Here is a 15,043-nt window from a genome sequence, read left to right on the forward strand (position 1 = left end):
ACAACGTGTACCAGGCCCTCTTCTCCGGGCGCGCAAGAGGGCCTGGGTACGAGGCTACGTTTGCGTTAGCCTCGAACTTCCAGACCAGAGAGCGCGCGAAGCGAGAGTTCGCGCGCTTCGCGCGCTCTCTGGTCTGGAAATTCGAGGCTACGTTTGCGCCATCAAGAAATTTTATGAGGGGGTCGACCCCTCGAGAGAGAACCCGGTGCATATTTTTTTAATTTTTTTACGCAAACCTTTCCCTGTGGGTGCCGAGTGTGTGTGTTGATGATACGTCACTTCCTACACTCATAACAACCACTAAAATGGGCGGGTTATGGCAATGTGTTGCTTTGTTTCTTGCGTCACCATTCCTCTGGTCTCAGTGCGATACACAGATATGGAAAACACGCCCCAACATCGTACTACTGCTAGCCGATGACTTTGGCTGGGGAGATGTGGGGGCCAACTGTATGGAAACAAAAGAAACGCCACATATCGACAGCCTTGCGCGCAATGGACTAAGGTTGACCGACTTTCACGTGGGAGCGTCGGTATGCACACCATCAAGAGCAGCGCTGCTGACAGGTCGACTAGGCTTACGTACTGGAGTTGTGAGAAACTTTGATGTCAAGGCGGAGTTTGGTCTGCCTCGTAATGAGACTACCATAGCCGAAATGCTCAAAGCCGTCAATTACTCAACAGGTATGATTGGGAAATGGCATTTGGGAACTAACGGGCGATGCCTCCCTACATACAGAGGGTTTGATTTCTACTATGGTCTCCCTTACAGCAATGATATGGGCTGTACTGACAATCCAGGCTATGACTGGCCCATGTGCAGCCGTTGTCCTACTGCTACGGGGTTCTTGTCAAGAGATGAAGGTTTGCCTATTGGTGACTGTGACACTGGTTCGAATGATTCTGTTCCATTGTATAAAGACACAAGAATAATTCAACAACCAGTTGATTTGGCTACACTGACTAACCAATATGTGAAATTGGCTGTGGAATTTATAAACAATCAAAGCAGCAGGCCCTTCTTTCTATATGTTGCCTTTGCTCACACTCATGTCCCATTGAGTCATGATATTAAATATACCAATGCTTCGGAACGGAAGACTGTCTTTGCCGATACATTGCTGGAACTCGATGCATCTGTTGGTGCCATTGTACAGGCTGTGAAGGACAATGGGCAGGAAGGCAACACTTTGATCTGGTTTACAAGCGATAATGGACCGTGGGAATCAAAATGTCAGTACCATGGACTTGTCGGCCCATATAAAGGTCTCTGGGAAAAGAAGACAACTGGTGGTAGTAGTGCAAAGCAGACAACATGGGAAGGGGGACACAGAGTACCTGGTATCGTTTATTGGCCTGGTGTGATTGCACCACGAGTTTCTAATGCTCTTGCTAGCACTCTTGATGTTCTTCCAACAATCGCAAATATCTTGAAGGTGCCATTGCCTAAAAATCGACTCTTTGATGGAATAGACATTTCTCATGTTCTATTTAATGGATCTGACAGTGGACACTCGATCCTGTTTCATCCCAACGATGCTTCTGGCATAGCAGGAGCTATTGATACCATACGATTTGGGGATTACAAAGTTATGTACCAAACAGGTGGTTCAGCTGCTTGTAACAGTATTGCACCACCACCTGTGAGGCACGATCCACCCCTCATGTTCAACTTGAGGGACGACCCAGGAGAAAGTAAGCCATTGAATGTGTCTATCGAACCACAAGTGAAAATCCTCCAGCAAGTTTTACACCATTTGCACTATTTGCATGAGAGTATTAAGAATGACAACATTTCAGTTACAAGCTACAGCCAAGACGACAGATTTCGTCCTTGTTGCAACATACACCATGTTGTTTGTCGTTGTGAAAACTAACTGTACATTATCACATTTCATCAGTCTACAACAAGTCAAGCACTGAAACTTCAGAGCAGAATCAGATTTGACTACCGGTCTTCAACACTAAGTGCATGATAAATAATAATTTTATGTAACAGGTACCGCACATCTAAATATTTTAGTTAATTAATGGGAGCTAAAATCGAAGTGACACACACTCTTACATAATACAACTATCAAGTTGTACTGCCAACATTGCTCAATGGTCTCACTTTAACGGCATCATGCTCATAATTACAGTTCTGTTGACATCAACAACATTCTGTTCAGATGAGGCTGTAAATATATTTCGTACTCAAACAGTGGTCTTCACCTACTGAGAGAACACAATAATAGCAAATACTTTCCACTACTTCTGTTAGGGGAACCTGTGAGAAGGATCGATCCTTGGTTCATCTGTCATAGATCAATCTATCTGGCTACAGAAGCTTTTCCTGTAGCAAAGTGATTGAGTAAGCTTGAACAATGGTTTCTTTATAATCCTGTTTACTGCCACAAGCTATGATACCATTACAATCATGATTCTATGAACCTGAATTTCAATTGCTATAGCAACTGGTTCAAATTCAAGAGAATGTCTCCACAGAGAACACAACTGTGACAACTACAAATCAGACAAAACAGCAGTTCCTTGCTGACAATTCCATGCACTTGATAGGCCGAAGTATATTGACTGCTTTGACTGTCACTGACATGCGTTACTATTCTATAGTACTGATCGAAGTTAGAAATACTTATGTTTTGTATATATTTCCATTTTTACTTTTAACTACTTTGCATAAGTTTAGCATTACTTTCTATCTCCGACGAATCTGTCTGATCATTGTCTGCTTGAGCTACCAGCTGTTCCAAAAAAGGAATTTTCTCTGTCAATTTCTGCAGTCCTTGGTTAGACTCCTTTTCTTCTCTGACGAAACCAAAGTATATAATGACGAAGAAGAGTCCAGTAGAGAGAAGTAGATGATAAGGCAACCGTCTGGCAAATTTCTGCTGGGCTGAAATGCCAAGTGAATCTCTGACTGACAAATCTTTGGCAGGTGTCTGAGAAAACGGAATCGGTCCTTTTCTGGCTGTCGAAGAGCACAACCGAAAACATAAACGGCGTGCCACACTCATGGACATAATTTATCTGCGTGCGTCCCCGCGCATGCCCAAATGTTAGGCGGGATGAGACGACTTCGTGTGCTAAATGTTGCCGAAAAAAATGATGCAGCGAAGGAAATAGCACGGGTAATGTCTAGAGGATCATGTCGTAAGGTTTGATAAATTGACAGGTCGGTGGAAAGTGTCGTTCTGGTAACAGTAACGTGTGAATGAGCAGAGGGAAGGAAGATCGAAGTACAACAAAATCTACGAGTTTCCATTTGACTTGTTCGGAAACGTTAGTTCACGATTGATGGCAAATAGACTGTGCAATGAAATTTGAAGTCAATGGGTTGAATCTAAACTTCTCAATTAATAATTTAACGTAGAAATGAATTATATAGTCTAATGACGTCAGAATTTGTTTGATTGATGATTCACAGTGCAGTAGAATAGATTAATTTAAAGTTAGTCAATTCTCTAACCGCTGCTTGTAAATTATAATGAGTAAGGTTTCAGTGTAATAGACAATTTATTTATAAATCTTTTAATAGTTTATTTTATTTTATTTGATTTTGATTTTGTAATTACGTATAAATTGTAGTCAAAATTTGGACAGAATGACACTTACATTTTTTTGTTAATTGTATACCTGTAATTTAATTAATTAATGTACATTGCATCTCAGATTTATAACAACTTGGTGAATGCCGCATCTGTTGAATTTATATACTCAAAACCGTTGTCTTTTTCAGAACTGTCAGATGGTGATGACTTCAGTGTCGGGGCATCTGATGAACAACGAGTTTACTACCATGTACAAGAGTTGGTAATTAAGTCACATGCAGATGTCCTGAAGTAACAATGAACATATTGAAGCCACGACATTTTTGTGATTATAATCAACAGGAAATCTTGCTCTCCAGTCGCTCTTTTTACTGCTAGAATAGAAAAATACTGTTTGGAAAACTATTTGCCTATCAAGGTGGGCTTTTATTATTAGCTGACAACGTAGAACTCAATAACTTCAATTCAGGCGACTCTTGAAGAAGAGGCTACAATGAGTGATGTATTGATTTTATGGACTGATGGTGACAGAGAAGGCGAATCGATTGCTTATGAGATTATGGAAGTCTGCTGCACTGGTTAGTTTATAACTTATGTTACTATCTGTTGTAATAACTTATGTTATTATCTGTTGTAATGATCGTTGGTGCTTTTTAGTCAACTCTCGACTCGATGTCCACAGAGCTCGATTCTCAGAAATAACACCACAGTACGATGACTGATAAATGATACATAAATGATTATTTTGACCTTTCTAAAGACAATCCAGATCTAAAGTATTATTTGGTATTGTAATTATTGTCTTTTATTTCTAATTATGTGTATGTAAGATTTATGTGACCAGCAACTCAAACGCTACGTTTGCATTTGTGTTGTGTTCACAATTCACTGGTTTATAGCACCAGTCTGTCGTACAAGCACAATTACAATCAACCCTAACTAAAAGTGAATGTAATAGAGGGTATTGAAGAAGGAAGAGATTGTAGTGTTGGTGATTAATGAGTAAAATCGAAGTATATATCACACAGTTGTCAGTGCAGACCACTCTTCTTGATGTCAAATTATCATAAATACATGGTTAACATCAGAACTAGCAGTTGTATCAGTCTGGTGCATTTCATCAAGTTTGTTTCTCATTTTAGATCTATCTACAGAGCCTGTCAGCACCTGGACGTCATTGATCTACATGTTGTTGATGCAGTAGATGTAAGGCAAGAACTAGACTTGAGAATAGGTAGACTAGACATTTACGTTTTGAATAATGCACCATGTCATTAATTGATTTTGATTGGATGATATTGTTAGGTGCTGCATTTACTCGATTTCAAACACTTTATTTGAAGAAGAAGTTTCCCGAGGCTTTAGAAGACAAGCTCATCAGTTATGGTTAGATGGTTTGGTATCAGTGTTTATATTTGTGATGACATCGGTTGTGGGCAGGTTCGTGTCAGTTTCCAACTCTTGGTTTCGTCACTGAGAGAGTAAAGACATAGAATGAATTTTGTAAAGCTGCAGCTGATTGTTTGTGTATCACATTATACAGTTTAAACAAATCGAAGATTTTGTTCCAGAATCATTTCACAAGATCAAAGGTGTGAATATCCAAGGCAATTTTTATGGTTAGATGTAATTGTAAGCAAAGCACTGTTGATAGTGACTTATGAGACAACTGAAGATGTGGTAATGTTTCATTGGAAAAGGTTAACTTTAGCATTAAGTGTTAGTATGAAATCTCATATGAAAGGGTTAATTTATGTATTACAGAGTTCGTGTCTTTCGGAAACTAGCTTGCCAGATACTTTATGACATGTGTCTTGAGGTGAGCTGCTAGTGCTTGCTGCTATGAAATTGATCCAACTGTGATTGAGAATTTAATTAGCAGCAGAATTTAACATGCAGACAGTTGTGTTAACTTATATGAGAGAGTTTTTGTGTTTACACTCTTGATTAGCAGGAGGTACAATTTTGGAATGACAATAAGAGTTTGGGGTCAGTTCACATACATACACACACACACACACACACACACACACACACACACACACACACACACACACACACACACACACACACACATACACACACCACAGCTAGCTTGTTGACAAGGAATTACTGTACATGTATGGTGTCAGGAACTACTACAAACTGCTGGATTTCTGTTCATGTTTCTCTTTTAAGATGTAATATCTTGTGAGCGCATTCGTCTATGTCTTATGTGTAGAATCCAACAGCTCATGTACTCTCTATAAGTAGCAGACACAAAAGCAAGTGGAGACCACAAGCACTTGAGACAGTGGTCAGTATTGATGTACATATGTATCATGCATGTGACACAGACAGTATGTCACATGATCAGTAATGTGATTTCAGGAACTCGAAAAACTTTCATCAAGAAAACTTCACATCAATGCCAAAGAAACAATGCGAATAGCAGAGAAACTCTACACTCAAGGGTATGTTCTAAAGCTGTTAATTCATCAAACACAGCTACATACAAAACCTGCTAGAAACTGAGGTGGTTTTCCATAGTCTCATTAGTTACCCACGCACAGAAACAAACATGTTTCCTTCATCTATGGATTTAAATTCTATTATACAAGAGCAGACACAAGACCAGCACTGGGGAGGTAACTACTATTTGCTAGATTTAATTTAGTTTCTGTGTAGAAATGTGTTTATTTATTTATGTAGCGTTTGCTTCGGAGATATTGGCACATGGAGGAGCTACACCTCGGAATGGCCACAAGACTGACAACGCTCATCCTCCTATTCATCCAACCAAACATACAAATCACTTGCAGGTATTTGTGATTTACTGCTGCACGCATTCATTGTCACGAACTCAAGACATTATTACTGAAGGAAACAATGGTCTGAGTGAATGATGTATTTACATTACAATGGGAGTTCACAGATAATTACATAAATGACCGGTATTACTTTAATAATTAACTATATATGTGCAGTGACAGCCATTCATTCACAGTCAATTTGATGTGATGATGCTCTCAGTCTCACCAAACATACATGTTAAAACACAGGCTATACTAGATTAAAACAAAGCGGTTATAATTGTTTGAATTATGTTGCTGTAATGGGCAATGGTGTGCTTCTGTTGACTTGTTTGTTTCACAGGGAAATGAACAGAGAATCTACGAACTGGTTGCAAGACATTTCCTTGCTTGTTGTTCGAAGGTGAGCTGTGCGACTGACACTGGAGAGCAAAGTAATTAGCTAAGTTTTGTTAGGATGCTCATGGCCAGGAAACAACAGTAGAAATTGAAATAGCAGGAGAACGGGTGGGTAATGTTGTAATGTGTGTTATGCAGTGCTTGCTGGTGTGTTGTCTCCTGCTTTTTTGTTGACATTAATTTTTGCAATTTATTATGATTAGTTTATTGCATGTATTTAAATCTCAATTGTGGACTGACATTTTAAATCTTTATGTGGCACATTTTGCGACTTTGCTGTTTTGACAGTTTACAGCTCAGGGACTGATGATAACAGCCAGGAATTATCTTGATGTCTATCCCTATGATAGATGGTCTGACAAGGTATGTATGCCATAAGCATAGTGCTTCATCTTTCATTTTTTGTTTTGTTATCTTGTTTTCAGACTATACCTGTGTTTCAACAAGGACAGACCTTTCAGCCTACACAGCTTGAGGTTTTGTTGGTTGCATTCAGCTTCTCCCTGATGTAGATATGTGTGATTTAATTTTGCAGATGGTGGAGGGTGAAACATCTCCACCTCATCCACTGCAAGAAGCTGATCTCATTGCTTTGATGGAAAAGCATGGAATAGGTTGTTATCACTCATTCTTACGTGCAGTAATATTAGCTAGGAGATTATGCAATATTATTGAGTCAGAATACTACAGTATATTGAATTTTGTATTTACATTACTTGAATGTTGAGAACTGTTGTCTTGACAACTTTATAGTAGAATACGTGGTGAATATAGTGTAACAATTGGAATTATTTTGGAAGGTACTGATGCTACACATGCTGAGCACATTGAGACCATCAAACTACGAGAGTATGTTGGTTGCACAAATGACGGCTCATTTCTTCCAGCTCAACTTGGTCTGGGTCTAGTCAATGGTACTAAACTGTGATAACGTACAAGTTATGTGGTTGTAATGTTGTCATATTTTATTAATGCTGTAGGATATGATGCCATGGGATTCCAAATGTCTAAACCACACTTGCGAGCTGAACTGGAAGCAGATTTGAAGCAGTAAGAATACATCTCATTGTAACTTGTTGCCTTAATTTCCATAGTTATTGTGTTATTTGATGTGATAGTATATGCAATGGAGTGAAGAGAAAAGAAGGTATTGAAACCAATAGTTTGTGTGTATCTATAGTGTGATTGTCGTGTTTCAGATGTTTTGCCTCTTCATATTGATAAGTACAAAGATGTCTTCAAAAGGGCCTGTGAACAGGTTTAGTGCTTGTTGTATTGTTTCTTAGCTGTTTTTGGAAACAGTTTTGGTGCATTTAGGCACATCGTCTGGATGAAGCGCTTCTTGAGTTCTTTGGAGAACCAGCTGATGTGCCTCAGGATGGTATATCATGTTATAGTGATGTTCAGGCCTGAGTATTGTGTATGCGTGTGTGCGTGCGTGCGTGTGTGTGTGTGTGTGTGTGTGTGTGTGTGTGTGTGTGTGTGTGTGTGTGTGTGTTTAGTTCGAATACATTTAAAGTGGCCTAGCCAGTTGTCGAATCAAATACGTCACACTAGGTCTGTCTAGAATATGTCTAGAACTTCAGACTTAGTCTCGTGTAGCCAGACCCTTCCCCCACAGCGTCATACTCTAGGAAGACTGTAGGCGGAGAGGGTCTGGCTACTCGAGACTAAATCAGACTGTGGGATTTGTGGTAATAGTCAAAGAGGGTATTGTTGCCACAAGCCGTATCATGCAGCTGTTGAGTGTGGAGGCAACATGATGATTGACAGTGAACATAATAGATTGACAGCAAATAATTTACAGCTAGATCTAGCTAGTTTAGTTTGAGTGAAATCAAACAGGCTGGTATGATTTTGGCATTTTACGGCATAGAAGAGAGGGTACGTGAAACAGTCATAGTAGAGGGAGAGCTAGACAGAATGTGACATGGCAGCTAGAGAGCAGAGAAAGAAGAAACAGAGGAGTAAGATCTATTCTGTGAGACTTTAGAGATGCTTGAGTGTGCCAATGTAGCTGGAACGGTAGCCACGCATTGTGTGGTGTCACCGTGTCTCTTGTTGTACATGTGAAGTCACAGTCACGTATATGTGATATAGTTGACAGCATCTTGAACAGTTTTTCATTATTACAGAGTTACAATTAATAAGACAATGAGGCCAATCAATGTTTAACCAGCCATATATGAGCTACTTATGAGTCATGGAGAATGTGATCTCTTTTTCTCTATCTATATAAGTCTGATTTATGTAAATCTGTCTGTACAACATTAATCACGCCAAAACTGCAGGGCCAATCACCACGAAACCATGCATGAAGACTGTATTCCACACCACAATGCAAACACACCTTTCAGTTGTTCAAGTTGACATTTAGAGGGATCCCTTTTGAAGTCCACGAACCAACGGACCTCTGCTAATATATGATAATTAGCATCATTGTTGCCTAAACGATGTCTACTATGGAAAATTACTAACTCTTATTGCTTGTTTGATGCTTTGCAAAATTGCTGAATCTTATTGCTTTCATGTTCTGTGCATTTCTTAGTCAACTGTTTTCAATGTTTGAAACACTTACTAGTAGTACTTATTTGTCTAGACTGTTCAGAACTATATGACTCCAGTTACCGCTGTATTGCCATTGCAATCAAAGTTGAATGCATTAACTATTTGTTTCTTACTTATTAGAAGTTACTATCACTACAGGAGATCCAGTTGTGAGACACTGTCCAGCTTGTAATGATGCGGACATGTTGCTGCGTATTTCAAGAGATGGACGGTTGCTCAACACTTTGCTCTTTGGTTGTTGCATTTCTTGTACAGTCAAATTTTCTTGCTCAGATATTTCATTGGCTGTGCTGGCTACCCTTCGTGTCGGGCATGTGCTTTTTTTTCAACATCTGTTACAAGTGTGGCCGTCACTGAAGATGTTTGCTCTAGGGTTATTTTTGCTTTACTTGTTGTCATCTTTTCTTACAAATAAGTTAGTGTTTGACTGCTCTAGTGTCAGCCTGCGCCTGTGGTTAAGGTTCGTTTGAAATGCAGGCGTGGTACTTTGCCACCTCATATAGTTCAAGAAGATGGGTGAGAATACATGCTAGTTAGTAGAATCACGTAGCAGCAAACAGACGGTCAGACAGACAAACAGTCAGACAGAAAGACAGAGACATACAGACAGCCAAGTTGTGAAAAGACAATAGAAGCGGTGAAAGCATCTTTCGTAGAGAGTATCTCGTCTGTGTTGGTGGATGTGATCAAACTATTGTACAAGCTCTTGATGTGAGAGTAAGAACCAATACTAGAGAACATGCCAGCATAGCTGCATCTGGTAAGTGCTGATGACCCTAGTTCATCTGTTGTAATGCTCAGTTTTGCCTCTTACATAAAAGATCAAGAAAGTCAACCATTTGTGCCCATTTCTCAACAACATCAACGATGTTTGAACAGCAGATCACTTCAACATGGACAGTCTCAGAATAACAGAGATGCATATTCTCCTTTTGGTTGTAATAGCAGCGGTTTCTCTTCGAGTAGAAACATGTCACAGGGATTAGGAACTTCTACTGGTAGCAATTTAGCTTTTCATTCTGATGGAGGTTTACATCAGAGCTCTGCTGGTACCAACAGTCGTTTGTGCTCTGATAGTGCTATTGTGTGTAGCTGTGGAACACCAGCAGCTAGGTCAAATATTAGCTACAATCTTGTATAGAGTTAGTTTCTTTGGGATTGTGTTTTTGTAGGAAAACAACTCGAAAGGCAGGTCCAAATCAAGGTCGTGATTTTTTCTGTTGTGTCAACAGTCGCTGCAACTACTTTACATGGGTTGACTCAGAACCAAACACATCAACTGGAGTAAGTAGTCCATTCACTGGCGGCTTCAGCAGTGGAAATCTGATGTCTCAACATCCAGTTGGTGATAGACCATTTGTACACAAAGATACAGTAGCTCGGTCACAGTGTAATGACGTAATGGCTGCGGGTTCTCGTACATTTCCTACAGTGATGTGTGACTGTGGACAGCTAGCAGCTCGGTAGTCTGTTTATTGTGAACTTAGTTAGTTGTACTCCTAACTTTGTGATTGCTGCTGTAGAAGGACAACACACAAAAGTGGCCCTAATCAGGGACGAGATTTCTTTTGTTGTGAAAACAGGTCTTGTAACTTCTTTTTGTGGGCTGATTCAGAACAAGCTGCGGCTGCTGTGTCAAATCAGAGCTCCTCATTTGGTGGAACTTTGTATGGAAACTCAAGTGACAGAAGCAGTGGTTCTCTTTTCTCTGTTCAATCATCATCACAGCCAACAGGTTCCATGCAACAGAGCAACAGCAGAACTGATGATAGTGAAAATGCAGTAGTATGCAGCTGTGGACAGCCTGCAGTAAGGTCAGCAAAGTATTTAATGGAGTTGCTTTTGCATTTATGGTCATCATTGTAGTGAATGTATGCACTTCGTTGTGTGTAGGAGGACAACTCGTAAAGCAGGACCCAATCAAGGACGAGACTTCTTTGTTTGTATGAAGCCTCAGGAGAGTCGCTGTGATTTCTTCATCTGGGCTGATGCACAACAGGGCCCTTCAACTTGGAACACTAGTTTGTCTGATAATTCAGGCTCCACGTGGTCTGATTCCAAGAGGAAGAAGGTGAAACAAAAAGGAAGGAAATTTTATCAGGACGAGAACGATTGTTGGTTTGGTGGACCAAATACAGTTCAAAAACGAAAATGTAGTAATTGCCAACAAATAGGTCAGTGCCATGTTAATAGGATGTTGTTCATAAGTAGGGTGCTTTCATTGCTTGGTTCATGTAGGTCATGACCGACGAACATGTCCTCGTCTGCAGTGAAACAGAACAGTGGAATTTGTTTCTAATTCACACAACTTGCAAATAGGAGCCCCTTGAGCCTGTGACTAGTTTGTTTTTGCGATATATGTAGCTGTCTATATAATATGTCATAATATTTGTTTCAAGTGAATTCGGTTTTTTCTAAAATGAACGTGTCAGATTGCTAGGTAAATACAATAGGGAGGTCACGTGAGTTGTCGTTGATATTGCTACTGTACAATCTAGAGAAATGAAGTTGGCGTTCGTTGTCTTGTTTATGGCCTTAGTTATCTCAGCAAACGGCACTTTGTCAAAGAGCAATAAGAAGAAACAGAAAACAGAAAAGCCAATCATTTCGGTGTGAACCAATTAATTAATTTGTAGGCAATTGTCATGGTCCTTAGGACGCCAACGCTATATTTTTGCTTAGGAAGTGACTTTAGCAAAGAAGTCGGTTATTGAGCGCAAGTTGGTTACTGATAAGGCAAAATACAAAGACATACTGAACGAATATCAGCGCTATTTTGAAGACGGAACAAATATTCGAAATTTCAACGGAGAACTTTTGGCCTACGTCACGCCGGTTAGTGGTAAACAAACGTTAGTAGCTGTTTAGTTAACATTTTCGTAATCAGACAATCTTTGTCTCTCAGGAGTTATAAATTTCTGATGAGTCATAATTAATTAAATTTTTGTTGTGTGAAAAAAACACATGCAAATTAGTATCCAGAATTTTGTGGCAAAATCAAACGTTCTGTTGGACTCTAGCTGCTTGTTTTTCTGCTCTTTGCAAGTTTCTTCATTTAGATTGCACTGTTTGAAGATTACTGTTTAGTGCTCTTGAGTTTTTGGTTTTATTATAATAAAATATAATAAAATATAATAAATATAATAAAGTATAATAAATATAATAAAATATAATAAATATAATAAAGTATAATAAATATAATAAAATATAATAAATACAATAAAATATAATAAATATAATAAAATATAATAAAGTATAATAAATATAATAAAATATAATAAATATAATAAAATATAATAAATATAATAAATATAATAAAGTATAATAAATATAATAAAATATAATAAATACAATAAAATATAATAAATATAATAAAATATAATAAAGTATAATAAATATAATAAAATATAATAAATATAATAAATATAATAAAATATAATAAATATAATAAAGTATAATAAATATAATAAAATATAATAAATATAATAAATATAATAAAATATAATAAATATAATAAAATATAATAAATACAATAAAATATAATAAATATAATAAATATAATAAAATATAATAAATATAATAAAGTATAATAGATATAATAAAATATAATAAATATAATAAAATATAATAAATATAAATATATTTGGTGTTTATACATATCATGAAACAAATAGCATTTGCCTAAATTTTTTAGGCAGTAATTCGACTTTGATACTTTACAAACACGATCGCTATCTATTAATTGTTAAATTTTGCTAGTGGAATGGCCATGGTTATAATGTGGCAAAGACGTTTGGTGGTAAGTTTACTACAGTGTCTCCTGTATGGCTGCAACTGAAACGAAGGTAGATGCAGAATATTTGTATATATCTATACAGTTGGTGGATGTTTCTTAAGTTGATGTGATGATGATGTTGCAGAAAAGATGGCTCATTTGGCATTGAGGGTGGACATGACATTGATTTAGGTAACAGATGCTTAGGATATGAATAGCGGAATAGTTGAATGTGCGACTTTCTGAGCATGCAGAATGGGTCAATGATGTAAAGAAATCTGGAAGTTCAGTGCACATATGTAAGAATACATGGTGGCTTGTGTTTGTCTAACTACATGTACAAACATATATGTATGGGTATGTTTTTCACACATTACTATTGCGATTGATGCATTTTCCCATCACATCAGGTCACTCTGATGCAGTTCCATCTAGGGGCTAGGCTGGGGTACACAGACTTGGGATCTACAAGCCATGATACTGTATGTGTCATTTATCCTATTGATCACGTACTGCAGTTCACTTCCAGCTATTTATGCATGCATACATGTTATAGTTACACTTCATGCAGTTTTGAACTCACACCAAAAGCTTGCTAAAACATTTGCTAAATTTCAACGAAAATTTTGTTTACAGTGCCAAGACTATTATTTGATCAATGGTCAGGGCATGATTACCAAGCTCTACTTTCTAGTGAAGCTGCAGTACAGGAACTCACCTCTGTGATTACAGGCTTTTGTAAGGTCGGGACACAAACTTCTTCTGTTTTGAAGTCTTGATGTAGTTAACAGTGCAATCCAGATGAACAATTTCGATGGTGTTGTGATGGAAGTGTGGAGTCAGCTAGGAGGTCAAGCTAGACTGTGAGTTATAAATGAATATACACATACTGTTTTGAAACACCTGACTGTCCATGACTACTCATAGTGAAATGTCTCAACTATTGTCATATGTGGCACAGAACTTTCATGCTAATAATCTCAAACTTATCCTTGTTATCCCACCACCAATTGGACGAATGTAAGAACAACCATGCTAGCCCTCTTGACTTGCAATGCTTCATTCTGATTGTCTTGTAGGCCATTCATTGATGCTGAAGATTTTGACCGGTTGGCTCCAGTTGTTGATGGTTTCAGCTTAATGACGTATGACTTCTCATCCAGTGGGTAAGGAAGGCATTAGATAATAAATTCAACTGTGTTAGCTGCATGTTGGATACCTGCCCATACTATTAAATAAAATTTCCTATATGTATAGTCCTGGTCCTAATGCACCTATTCAATGGATGAGACAATGCGTAGAAAAGCTTGTACCTACAGCTGGACCACTTCGACAGAAGATCCTTCTTGGGTTAAATTTTTATGGGTATGACTACAGCAGCGGACCAGAAGGTATGCCTTTAACTTAAAAATATGGTTGATTCAACGTGTCAGTTGTCTAACAGACCTGTTTGTTAATGCAGCTATCATCGGCAATAGGTAATTGTGATTGGTAGTTTCTTGCAAGGTCACCTATCAATTAAATATTCAATATACTTGTTAATTAACATAGATACATTGAACTGCTAAAGCAGCATAAACCAAAGTTGAAATGGGATTCAGAGAGTTTGGAGCATTATTTTGAATATAAGTACTGTCTGCATGTAATATAAACAGTCTGTGCTGCAGCTGTTCCAACTTGCATTTTCACAGGTCTGGTGGTTTTTCTCATCAAGTATACTTTCCAACGTTAAAGGTAAAGAGTTGAGTTACTTCCAAAATCTGCATCTTCAATTTTTGCTTTTATGCTATTGCAGTCAATTCAACTGCGCATTAATCTAGCTCAAGAAATGGGTACGGGACTCTCAATATGGGAAATTGGTCAAGGATTAGACTATTTTTATGACTTGTTGTGATACTAAAGTATAGACATATGATAATCAGTACAATCTACATCTACCACTCAATCTGGTCATAGAT

At 38.0% G+C, this 15,043-nt stretch overlaps 3 protein-coding genes across 4 annotated transcripts; all 3 read left to right on the plus strand.

The window, feature by feature from the left end:
- Positions 1 to 313: 313 nt before the first annotated feature.
- LOC134184188 (arylsulfatase G-like) lies at positions 314 to 2,210 on the plus strand. The gene has a single exon (XM_062651812.1). It carries the CDS (start codon positions 453 to 455, stop codon positions 1,875 to 1,877), a length of 1,425 nt encoding a protein of 474 aa, XP_062507796.1. The 5' UTR covers positions 314 to 452; the 3' UTR covers positions 1,878 to 2,210.
- Positions 2,211 to 3,068: 858 nt separating this feature from the next.
- LOC134183949 (DNA topoisomerase 3-alpha-like) lies at positions 3,069 to 11,686 on the plus strand. The gene is made up of 35 exons (XM_062651539.1): positions 3,069 to 3,158; positions 3,223 to 3,282; positions 3,740 to 3,813; positions 3,894 to 3,969; positions 4,021 to 4,129; positions 4,209 to 4,260; positions 4,694 to 4,785; positions 4,857 to 4,937; positions 4,992 to 5,032; positions 5,095 to 5,143; positions 5,206 to 5,251; positions 5,316 to 5,370; positions 5,773 to 5,847; positions 5,922 to 6,004; positions 6,081 to 6,178; positions 6,243 to 6,352; positions 6,687 to 6,746; positions 6,800 to 6,850; positions 7,031 to 7,105; positions 7,168 to 7,218; positions 7,278 to 7,356; positions 7,543 to 7,656; positions 7,723 to 7,792; positions 7,861 to 7,889; positions 7,942 to 8,000; positions 8,060 to 8,123; positions 9,431 to 9,521; positions 9,584 to 9,683; positions 9,747 to 9,826; positions 9,967 to 10,070; positions 10,132 to 10,423; positions 10,483 to 10,773; positions 10,834 to 11,124; positions 11,204 to 11,484; positions 11,549 to 11,686. The coding sequence occupies exons 1-35, from the start codon at positions 3,069 to 3,071 to the stop codon at positions 11,581 to 11,583; spliced, it is 3,408 nt and encodes a 1,135-aa protein (XP_062507523.1). The 3' UTR covers positions 11,584 to 11,686.
- Positions 11,687 to 11,727: 41 nt separating this feature from the next.
- LOC134183950 (chitinase domain-containing protein 1-like) lies at positions 11,728 to 15,018 on the plus strand. Of its 2 annotated transcripts, none has more exons than XM_062651541.1 (14): positions 11,728 to 11,920; positions 11,993 to 12,145; positions 13,070 to 13,155; positions 13,231 to 13,277; positions 13,340 to 13,384; positions 13,722 to 13,828; positions 13,887 to 13,948; positions 14,013 to 14,105; positions 14,165 to 14,251; positions 14,343 to 14,476; positions 14,548 to 14,563; positions 14,637 to 14,714; positions 14,777 to 14,819; positions 14,881 to 15,018. In XM_062651541.1, the coding sequence occupies exons 1-14, from the start codon at positions 11,813 to 11,815 to the stop codon at positions 14,977 to 14,979; spliced, it is 1,158 nt and encodes a 385-aa protein (XP_062507525.1). In that variant the 5' UTR covers positions 11,728 to 11,812; the 3' UTR covers positions 14,980 to 15,018. The 2 variants fall into 2 exon arrangements, with proteins under 2 accessions (XP_062507525.1, XP_062507524.1); XM_062651540.1 differs by having other exon boundaries at positions 11,788 to 11,920; positions 14,530 to 14,563.
- Positions 15,019 to 15,043: the final 25 nt, after the last annotated feature.

The sequence above is a fragment of the Corticium candelabrum genome, chromosome 9 (assembly GCF_963422355.1).
Source record: "Corticium candelabrum chromosome 9, ooCorCand1.1, whole genome shotgun sequence".
NCBI classification, from domain to species: Eukaryota; Metazoa; Porifera; class Homoscleromorpha; order Homosclerophorida; family Plakinidae; genus Corticium; species Corticium candelabrum.

Bases quoted from the DNA above. Each gene is read 5' to 3' on its own strand.
- LOC134184188 (XM_062651812.1), top strand. From the start codon at position 453: ATGGAAACAAAAGAAACGCCACATATCGACAGCCTTGCGCGCAATGGA.
- LOC134183949 (XM_062651539.1), top strand. From the start codon at position 3,069: ATGAGACGACTTCGTGTGCTAAATGTTGCCGAAAAAAATGATGCAGCG. The intron at 7,890-7,941 runs GTATTGAAACCA...GTCGTGTTTCAG, and splicing joins TGGAGTGAAGAGAAAAGAAG to ATGTTTTGCCTCTTCATATT. The intron at 11,485-11,548 runs GTCAGTGCCATG...TGGTTCATGTAG, and splicing joins TAGTAATTGCCAACAAATAG to GTCATGACCGACGAACATGT.
- LOC134183950 (XM_062651540.1), top strand. From the start codon at position 11,813: ATGAAGTTGGCGTTCGTTGTCTTGTTTATGGCCTTAGTTATCTCAGCA. The intron at 13,278-13,339 runs GTAACAGATGCT...CTGAGCATGCAG, and splicing joins TGGACATGACATTGATTTAG to AATGGGTCAATGATGTAAAG. The intron at 13,829-13,886 runs GTCGGGACACAA...AGTGCAATCCAG, and splicing joins TGATTACAGGCTTTTGTAAG to ATGAACAATTTCGATGGTGT.